This window comes from Prunus mume, linkage group LG4 (assembly GCF_029339155.1).
Source record: "Prunus mume cultivar Tortuosa linkage group LG4, ASM2933915v1, whole genome shotgun sequence".
In the NCBI taxonomy this organism is placed as follows: domain Eukaryota; kingdom Viridiplantae; phylum Streptophyta; class Magnoliopsida; order Rosales; family Rosaceae; genus Prunus; species Prunus mume.
The window spans coordinates 3,956,266-3,967,521 of NC_142701.1; the positions used below are offsets into that span (position 1 = coordinate 3,956,266).

Sequence of the window (11,256 nt, forward strand, 5' to 3'; positions counted from 1 at the left end):
AGAAAATTAAATCACGAATGTTGAAACAAAAATAATGTCAAGAAAAATTAATGAGAAAAAAAATTTAGGAGTTAATCATTCTTAAACAATTTAATAAAGTTGCGGACTTAAATTATGAGTCTGCAAGGTTGGAGGAAAAAAAAATTTGAGTCCTGAAAATACATGAATAGTTGTATTTTGGAGGGTGGAAATTTGAGTTTAGCTCCAACATGGTTGGAGATGGTCTTAGAATGGTGACAATAGCCTATTGTCTCGACTTCATATGTAACAAACTCAAATTAGTAACTACAAAGTGACTATAGCCTTTAGTCAAAAATAGGTGACCAAAGATGCCAACAATCCAAAAAAATAATAACAACTGTAATTGCTGAGTTCTGATTAACCTTTGATTTTTATCAACTGGTCAAAGTTTTAAATTTCGCACCACTTTGTTTTAAACAAACCCCTTCTTCAAATTATTGAAAGCGCAACGTTATAGTATCAAATTTCGTTAGGGTGTGACATTCTTAATTATACCTCCATTTTGAAATGTGACAAAACATTAACCTATCAGGAGCAAAATCAAATGAAACTTGGTGGGTTTAATTTTCACACTATAAAATGTGATACACAAATGGAAATGCAAAACAACGATAAAAATATTTTATATTAATTAGCTTATATTATCCCTAAACACATCGAAATCTCTCTTATGTTTGGACATGGAACACATAGATTAAGGCACATATCCTCGTCTCTCCTGGTACTTATCATACTCTTCCATGGTGTTGAACTCATTGGTGTTCTGAACATAGTTTCTATTGCTTCCTCTCCCTGCTTCGTAATTTTCATTGAAATTTTGGATGATCTCATTCTTCACATCATGATAGTACCTACCATTTTCCAAAAACCTTGTGTCACTCATCCCTTGCTGTGAACTAGTCTCACGGTTTTCCCAGCCATTGCTGCCCTTGTAATTGTTCGTTTTTGTGTAGCCATTGCCATTAATGTAGTTGTTGTTGTTGACATAGTTGGTCTTGTAGCCATTACCATTAACATAGTTGTTGTTGTTGTTGTTGACATAGTTGGTCTTGTACCCATTGTTGTTGTACAAGTTGGTGCTTTCATAATTACCTGTGCGATCAAAGCTTTCACCGCTTAGTTCTTCGGCCAAAATCTCATCTTCACCATCAATGGTGGTTGGTGTCTCCTCCGTGGAGGGGGATTTGCCCGAGCCAAGGCCGTACAAGGCGCCTTTGTGGCGGTGCTCTTTCTCCAAGTAACTTGGTGCTGGTGCCGGCACATCTGCTAGTTCTGGTGCCTCTGCTGCTGGTGCCGGCACGTCTGCTAGTTCTGGTGCCTCTGCTGCCGGTGACGGTGCTGGTGTTGGCACTTCTGCGATGGAGGTACTGATTGTTGGCTCGTTAACATTCTTGTTGTTGTTGTTGTAGTGGGTGACTTTGCTGAAGAACACGCTCCCTCTAGCTTGAGTATTTTCGAAGGAGGAGAAAATGAGCACCAGAAGGAAGAAAAAAGAGAGTGATTTTGCAAAGGGAGCCATTGCTTGAGATTTTTTGGTGAATCAAAATGTTGGGTTTTCTAGGACTTATATATATGTACTTGCTCTCTATTTTGTCTTTTTGGTCTCTTTATTGGGCGAGCAATTATGCGTGGATTGAGGAAAGGAAGGGGGCTGTGGGGTTTGAAAAATAATGGCATATAGTGCACGCTGCATGTGCAATCCATGAGAATGTCTAGCTAACACCTTTATTGTCAAAAACACCGTCTCAGTCAAAAGGGTGGCTCTTTAATTTCTAACTACTTCTGAAACGGATTTCTCTGTAGCTTGAATGAATAAAAACAGTATACGGCTGAAGATTTTGATTTCTCTATAGTTGAGTTAGGATTTGTTTGGGAGTGATTCTGGAGAGAAGCACCTCATACATGCTTCTCCATATAATCACTTTAATTATGAGGAGAAACACATCATGTGCTTCTCTTTAAAATCACTTAAAGTGATAATATAGAATATAAATGATTCTCCATACAAGTGCTTTTTCAGTCTATCTAAAATCATTCTCAAACGGGCCCTAGCTAAGTAAAGAAAAAGTGAAAAACAAAAAGAAAAGGAAAAAGAAGTTGAGAGGAGACCCCACATAATTACCATTGCTCCCATGGGTTCTGGCTTCTCTAGTAAGCATGTAGTTCGCTTGATGATTGTTTTGGCCCCTTTTTTTTTTTTTTTTTTTTCTCTCTCTCTTCTTCTTCTCTTCTTTTGAGACATAATTCAAAGCGTCTTGCAAGTTAATTTTGCAAAGTTACCTCAACTACCAAGATTATTATGGTTGAAAATTGAGTAATGCTACTCTTATCACATTTATATATCACATTTCTATATCACTTATTTGGCGGATGAGGTGAACAACCACATTAATTAAAATTAATTTAACATTTTCTTTTCTTTTATGATTTATTGACATTTTTTAACTAATGTGACTATCTACTTCATCTGTCATATAAGGTGGTATGCAAATATGGTAAGAATAACATTATTCTTGCTAATTACATTGTCGAATAATGTCTACTCTTACCACATTTGTCTACTACATTCTCATACCACTTTATGTGGCAGATGAGGTGGACAACTACATCAATTAAAATTATTTAACATTTTAGGCGTTGATGTTAAAAGTCAACTAATTTTCTCCTCCTTTAATTTCCTAGTTGATAATTCCCCTAATTTTCTCACTTGGTTTCCTTAATTGATAATCCGCAACTTTCCCAAGCCCTGTTTTGTATAAATAGAGTTTAGGCCCTATGAGATTCACTAAATAAGAAGATAATTTTTCTTCTTTAACAATTCAATAATTGACCAAGGCAATAAGGAGGGGCGAAAACCATTCACCGGCCAGCAGCAGTGGCCCTGGTCTCCCAAAATTTTAAGCACATGTATATATAATAACATGACATCGCCTATAAATATTGAAGAAAAAAACTCTCATATTTAGATTAGTGAGTCCCCAAATATGTATGTAGTTTGTTCTTTCTATTATGGCCCTCCGAACTTAAAATCCTAATTCCACTTCTGACAACGAATCTGTACTCGAATTCAATTTATTTTCATGTACATTATAGTTAAAAAAATTTATGGTAAATTTTTTTTAAAAAATTTCAATTATCCACATCGTTGCAAAAAGCAAGAAGTGTCTTTTGATGTTTTACAAATATTTATCAACAAAAGCATGGTATGCATCCATAATCTTTCATTTCTTTGTAACCAACAAGGGACTATATTAGTGGCGCAATCACTGGACTGAAAATTGCAGCACGTCAAACATTGTGAATGCTTTTCTTTTAATGGCTCAAAACTTTTGACTTTAGATTTGCGGGTTTGGGTTATCAGTGGAGTTTTGAAGGCCCATATAGTTCTTTGGACTTTACGGGTTTGTGTTTTCACCGAATCAGTGTCGAGCAAATTTGTTTCTTTAGGCCTTAACCCTCATCTTGGGCTGTAGATATGCCTAATTTGGGCCCATATTGCTGGGTCTTAATTTTGACTTTGGTCCTACAACTCTTGGTTGACACTAATGGGAGTAGGGGGGTTTGAATGCAGGATATGGGATGCACGGGTAAATGCTTTCTTAATTACTTCAGCTATAAATCCTTTATAAGTGCAACACATTCAAGGGACATTTGGCACGCCATATTGGACTAGACAAGACTAAATTCAAAGACTGGCTTGGATTTAGTCTTGTTCTATGTTTGGTGTGCCGGTACTAAGTGGCAAGATTGTGCTATTTAACACTATCCTATGTTTGTGTCACACCCCGATTCGAGAATAAATAATATTCATGAATTAGGGTGTGAATCATATTATAGTTATAAGAATAAAATCTGACAACCATGATATAATGAAAAATAGAGCCACAACTAATATCAATTTACTTAATAATATACAGAATCACCAATCGCAGTAACTCGTAGTTAAATACACACTAATATCTTTATTAAACGGTTGATTACTTAGTAATATTATACAAATCAACAATAAAGGCCTAGTTGCTTGGTGGAAACCCACTTCCTCAAACTTCGCCTTGAATCCTACACAATCTGTTAGGGTATGAGCATTCTAATGCCCAATAAAGTACCGTCAAACCCCTCAAGGTCAGTTATCATAACTAATCAAAGTGTCATGCGTCAACCAAGACAAAACCAATAAAATATGCACATGTGATGATGCCATGAACTTACTCCCTTCTAATCCCGCTAATTCATATCTTAGAGCACCAAACCTATATGTCTCATACTATGTATTTTATCATTTTGACTCCGAATACCCCAAAATATGAATCAAACCCATCCTATCATTCTAATAGCTTCAAAACTCACTCCAAACTTCACACCTACCATCAAAACTCATTAGTCCTTGAAGGAACTCAAAACTTTGAAGGAACCCAAAACATTAAAATTACTCAACACACCCAAAAATGAAATTGATCCTCTAACACTCTTCCAATTTTATCTTTCTACCTTTCAAATGACTCGAAACAACTGTACAATTGAATTAAATCCATCAACTTATAAGATTCTTGGAAATCATGAGTTTGAAAATATCTTCACCTCTAACAATAATCCAAGAACACCTTAATCCTTATCTTTCCTTCGTACTTCTCCCTTGTTTTCCTCTGTTAATGTCTCGCATTGACGTGCTGATTATCAACTCCACCACCCTTAATTATTAGTTATCCTACTAGGGTGGTGAATCACCCTAATTTAGAGCTCCAAAATAATTGTTGAAAAAGAAAGGGAGTAAAAGGGAAAAAGAGTTTGGATGTATCATCCAAAATAATTATTAGTTATCCTCTCTCTCTCTCTCTCTCTCTCAAATCTATAAGGGCATTTTGGTAATTTTCACATGTAGGCGTATTTTGGTCATTTTGGCCCAAAATTCATAAACGATTTCCCACGCGTTTGTTGAGTCGAATGCTATCGTTCTACCTAAGAATCATAATTTTGTCACTCTAGTTTCTTAAATGTCTTTGAAAAATTCACAAAATGTAACGTACGGCATTTTTGTCTAACTGAAAATTAAACACACTTAATCCAATATTTTCAATCTAAAATCACTTGATAAAATATCCATAATCATCCTTTACCATAATATTATTTTTCACTTAAATACGAAAATCTACCTTGAATTTTTCAGAGTATTACCCAGTTTGGTGCAAGCATAAATTTGAATGGATTGAACTAAATAATATTTTGAAGATTGTTCAATGACTTTTGCGAGTGTTAAATTCAAAAGTTGAATAGTAGAAAAGTATGGAAGTCTACATCCAACTGCACATACATCATCAAACCCTATGCGGTAAATAACTGAAACATCTATTTCAAAAATCTTCAACCATGAAAAACCAAGTACAAACCCACAAAAATTTGAACCGGAAAAACAAAAATTGGTCAGATATAGAGGAAACTTAGAAGAAGGAAACCTTCTGGGGTTGAAGACATTGAGGTTGAAGAAGAGAACGAAGAAGACGAAGAAGAGAACAAAGGTGCTGGGGGACCCATTGATATGGTGGGAGAGAAGGAAGCCTTATGGGGTTGAAGACGTTGAGGTTGAAGAAGAGAACGAAGGTGCTGGGGGACCCATCGATTTTGTAGTCTTGGTCAAATTGTCAATGCTCTCTCGATGTGCCCATTTTAATTGAGCTAAAATAAGCCCATTTAGTCAAGTTGGAATCCACCCAGTCCGGGTTTTAAATAATAACATGTTTGGTCCAAGACAGGATTTGTTGAAAATAGCTCAATCGTTGTCCGGTCCTATGCAACAAACGTACCCTAATCTATGTTAATCGTAACCCATTATCCCACATTTTTCTCACATTTATTTGGGTCCAAGTTAAATGTCTTCGCGTCACTATAATGGACCTGAACTTCATCATTTTGGGCCTTTCTCCTCTAAACTATAGTGAGGGTGTATATATAGATGTATTCTTCATATTAGTTATAGGATTATTTCATTAAACTTAAGTGAAGTTCTTATTCGGATGAATTTAATATGAAGGTCTACATCTATGATCCATATATGACATCCTCACTATAGAACGACTCATACTTGAGGAGCATTGACAATTTGACCAAGACTACAAAATGATATTTTGTTTAGACAATGTTCCAAATGACTCAATTCATTTGGATTTGAGTGATAAAAGTTTTAGCCAAACAAGTTCACCCCATATTTATCAATTCAAGGGTAAACCATAAATTTAAAAGAACTGGGCTAATCGTCTGTTAATCCAAGAAATACAAATAGGACAAGTCAAGAATAACTAAATTGGAATTTTCTGTACTTGCAAGATACAACTATCATGATTGGATTTAGAAAAAAATTGGCTATTACGTACTAGCTCATTATTAATAGAAGGAAAAATAAAAAAGTGAAGAAACTACACATGTGGGAGTTGGTTGAGGTGGGCTATTGTCAAAAGCCTAACTTATGCGCTGTGAAAAAAACGCATTTCTGCCCAAGTTGTTTGTACACTAGGCTATATAGCCAAGGCAGCCAGCAAGCAGTTCTGGCCCTCAACCCATTGAAGCAACATTGCATGATTGCAATTATGATCGAAATGTACGTATAATGACAGCTAGTAACTATAAAAGTAATAATTGGGAGCTGGGTTGCAACTAATAGTGATTTTGTACTCTCTCTCTCTCTCTCTTTTTATCTTTCTTAGGGCCATGGAAGTAATATATAAAAAAAAAAAATCATTTCACCCAAAAAAAAATAAAAAAAATACAGATACTGCTTGGCTTCTTAGAGCATCTCTAGGAGACACCAAAATTTTATCAAAATTCTAGCTAAAATAGCTAGAAAGCTATTATAGCAAACAACTTAAAAGTGTTTCCTCCGCAATGTTCTCTATTTTGGGTAATCTGAAATATTTTATTATTATTTTCTCTTTCTTTTTCTCCCTCTTTCTCTTGCAAATCAAATATATTAAAAAGAAAAGTAGAAACCCAACCCCACCAACTTCCCAAATGTCTCTATCTCTCTCCCCCTTTCTCTCTCTTCTCCTAGCCAAATTCTCTCTCCTCCTTGTTAGATGTAGAGAGCCAAAAGTTGGCTCTCCAAAATAGAGAGCCAATTAGGGAGTCTGCTGAAAGGAGGATTTTCCTTCTTTTTAGCCAAAGTAACTAGGGATGAGAGGATAGAGAGTTTGCAGAAGATGCTCTTAGGAGCCATTTTTTCTTCTACACAAATCATACTTTTACATATATGTAAAAGTAACTCCTTAACATTGTCAAAAGAAAAAAGTAATTTGCACATGTCAAATTGTGATTTGTCTACAAGGACAAATGACTACAAGGACCCCCAAATTTTGTTATGTTGTGAGTTCAGCTATAGTATTAACCTTTTTTTTTTTTTTTTTTTTTTTTTTTTATGAACAAAAATTTAGGGGAGGGAGATGCTACCTTCATACTCAGGGCCAAAGCAAACCCCAGACCTTTACCAGGAGGGACTTAGGCAAAGGCCCCTATGCCCTGCAACCACTTGTATGGATTTATAAAGGAATTTTAATTACAGTTTAGTACCCTGTGGTTACACCTTTAAACATGTTAGTCACTATCTTCTCGATTTTATGATCACACAGTCTTTTAAATTTGTTACAACGTGGTTTCGCCATTAGGTTTTCGTTAGATCTCTTCATTAGTTGCCTAGGTGGCACTATGGGTCCCACATTTTCTCTTTTCTTTATTTTAAATTGATTAAAATATGAATAAAAAAAAGATAAAAATTTTAAAAAATAAATTGCTCTCTCTTTCCCCTCCGTGCTCTCCCTCTCCCCCACTGATATATTCTCCCCCAATTCCCCCATGACCACCATGCAAGCTCCAACCCTCAAACCCACAACCACCCTCCGCCTTAGCCCGCAACCACAACCCCCACGAAAGCCTCCACCGTACAGATCCCTCCCTCCATCCTCTCCCATTTTGTTTTTCACCCACAAACCCTCAACCCTAAACCCCTCGATTTCCCTTTGGGTACGCTCGATCCATATCAAAATTCGTAGGGGGTGAGCGAATTAGGCAACTATGAATTCGATCAAAGTACCATGGGTAATCCTCAGCATCCAATTTTTTTTTTTGGGGTGGTGTTGGTGAGCTAATATTATTAGCATGCATGGGTATTCCTCAGCAGCCAAAAAAAGAGAGTGGCATTGTTGTCGATTGATGGTGTGGGTGATGTGTCAATACCAAAGTTTGTATTTAAGACTCCTCTTCAGGTGGCCAAAGTACCCAATTTGGATGCCATTGCATCCGCTGGAGTTAATGGTCTAATGGACCATGTTGAAGTTTGTTCAGGTTCTGGGTTCGTGGGGTTGTGGTTGCGAGCTGGGGTGGAGGGTGGTTGTGGTATGGGTTTGAGGGTTGGAGCTTGTGTGGTGGTCATGGGATAATGGGGGATAATATATCGATAGGGGAGACGGAGAGCGCAGAGAAGAGAGAGCGATTTATTTATTTATTTATTTGTTTTTAATATTTTATTTATATTTTAATCAATTTAAAATTAAAAAAAGAGAAAATGTGGGACCCATAGTATCACGTGGGCAACTAATAGGGAGATATCTAATGGAAACCCTACTGCAGAACCACATCAGAACAAATTTAAAAGATATGTGATTGTTAAAATTGAGAAGATAGGACTAACATGTCTTAAGGGTATAACCACAGAGTACTAAATAATTAACCCTTTTATAAATTTCCCACCAAACACAGGGTGATGGTAGCGGGACTCGAACACTGGTGGGTTGTCACATCTGAGGACCTTACTGAGCCAACTCATGTTGGTAGCTATAGTATTAACCTTGCCAAATGTAAGGGTTTTTATTTCAGACTGACGAATGAACTTAGGGTGTTGTAAGGAGAGGCAGATAAAATTGCCCATGTGCCTGAGTTCGAGAACCAGGCTCCAAAATAGTTTTGAAAAGTTTGTGAAACCTTAGAAAACACCTTGGATTCCTTTCACCAATAACCAGATGAAGGTGACAAAATAATAATATGGCTTGTCTTGAGAAGCTTGTGGCATGGGAGCTAAGCCTTCACGAGTTTAGCAGTAGAGAAAAAGAGCATGAATTTCTAATGGAAACGAAGGCTTAAAGCAAGGGGAGAGAGAGTTGGGAGGATTTTAACTAAGGAAGAGAGGGAGAGATGGAAGCAGAGAATGGGGTGTCTTGAGTAAATTTCCAGTTGATCGACAAAAGCTTGGTCGTGCTCTGGTTGGTGTTGTCTTTGCTGGGTTATAGATGCTAGAACCCTCAATTTTATCAAGCCTCCCTCCTCATTTTTCTTCACTTTCTTCCATTTGATCTTATTTTGTGAAACTTCCCGAGCCTAAACCCATAGGCCCGAAGCTTTTGGGGTTCCAAGGTCCTCACGCAGCTGGACCTTTTCATGTAGGTGAGGCACCACCTTTCCCTCTGGTTTTCCTATTAGAGCTTAGAGAAGAAAGAAACAAGGGTAGGGACATTAGTCCAGTGGGTATTTCTCCTGCCTTATGAATTTCCTTTGGTCTTTGCAATGTCTTCTGTTTGACTTGGTTCTAATGGCTAGATACGATGCTAGATTTTTTATAAGGCATTGGGTTGGGCCTTTTCTAAGGCATTGGGTCATTGGCTTCTTATTTCCAGCAGTCAGCTAAGTCTTTATGGTTTCGTAAAGCTGCTGGAAGTAGCTTATTTGCTCTACTTTTTGACGTGGTGCTAGATGCCTTAGCTGATGTGGGGCTTTCCTAAGTGTTGAAGACCATTAAATATTCTCCTAAGGCATTGGGCCACTTTCTCTCTCTCTCTCTCTCTCTCTCTCTCTCTCTCTCTCTCTCTCTCTTTTTTTCTCTCTCTCTATTGCTTACCTATGTGTTTGGGCCCAAGAATTGAGCATGAGTTTTAGTGCTCCCAAGTAGCCCAAAACTTCCATCCCTTGAACCCTCAATGGGCCTCGTGAATACTCGTAACCATCCATACCACAAGCTTCTTAGCAAGGCCCAGTCATTCGGGTGGCTTGGGTCCACTTAAGCTTGTAGTGCGGCTCGGTGCCAAACTAACGTTCTTTCGATTGGCGTTGCGTGTTTATTTGGCGCGCTTATGTCTGAGTTCTATTGTGTTGTAATAGGCTAAGGCGGCCGGGCAGTGGCATAACAGTCAATAAGCGTGTGAGCGGTACATTTTACAGGCTTGTTTTAACCTTTCTACATGGCATGTAGCGTGTTTGCTTGGCTTGGCATGTGGCCCACAACTTGTCTAAGCTCATCAGAAAAATTCTTGCGTATCCCAGTAAGGCTTCTTCCCTGATTTGGGCTAGAAATATGTTTGAACCCAGCCTTGGATTTTATGGGCCTCAACATTAGCCCCCTTGATTATTGGGGCCATGAATAGGTACTGATATGAGCCGGATATCAAAACCATCCCAAAAATCAAATCCACGATGGTGACATGACCTTCTCACTTCCCGTGTGTGTGACAACGCCCATGATTACCTTCCAATAGCTTTTAGGTACTCATAAATTATTTTATTTTCCTCTCCTTTTCTTTTTCTTTCTTTCTCTTGTGCTTGAGAAACTCATGCTTTCACTTCCTCCCACTCTCAGTTTTGTGCTAACTCTTCATTATACCCAAATTGAGATAACCTCGAAGACAAGAAATCAGCAGGGGCACCGTTCAAGCTGTTGGTTGATTACGGTGGCTCTCGCCCGCCATTCCTCGTGTGAAGAAACCGTTCGCAGCCACTGGGAGGAATGCTGTTTGCCTCAAAACCCAAATCTCGCATTTCCCTTCTATTCGACCAAAGCTAGGCTTGAGGGGATCCCTTCGCAAGGAGCTGTGTTGCTTGGAGAGAAAATTGTAGGGTAGTTCTCAATTTCCATCTCCTTTCTCTTGATTTGGCGAACTGCTGGGAAAGACGTGAGCGATAGTTGTGGTAACCATTGTTTCTTCTTCCCACTTTTATTTCTTTATTTTATTGTTATATATATATATATATATATTCTTGAGAACACCTTCTACGAAGAAGAAAATCACGATTTTCCCACGATTCTTCTTCTCTGTTTTTTTCTTCTTCTTGTTTTGTGCTGTGTGTTGGCTTGATGTTGTGTACCCATGTTTTCTTAGAGCTAGATATTGTTTACCACTTAGGAACTTTTAGGCACCCGCCGTGCGATGGCTTGACTTGATTGAGCGTAAGGCTTTAGATAATGCTGGGGCAAGGTCAGAAGAGAAT

General features: G+C 37.8%; 1 protein-coding gene across 1 annotated transcript; it reads right to left on the reverse strand.

The window, feature by feature from the left end:
- Positions 1-620: 620 nt before the first annotated feature.
- LOC107880963 (E6-like protein) lies at positions 621-1,566 on the reverse strand. The gene has a single exon (XM_016793699.2). The coding sequence runs from the start codon at positions 1,538-1,540 to the stop codon at positions 716-718; it is 825 nt and encodes a 274-aa protein (XP_016649185.2). The 5' UTR covers positions 1,541-1,566; the 3' UTR covers positions 621-715.
- Between the last annotated feature and the right edge of the window lie 9,690 nt (positions 1,567-11,256).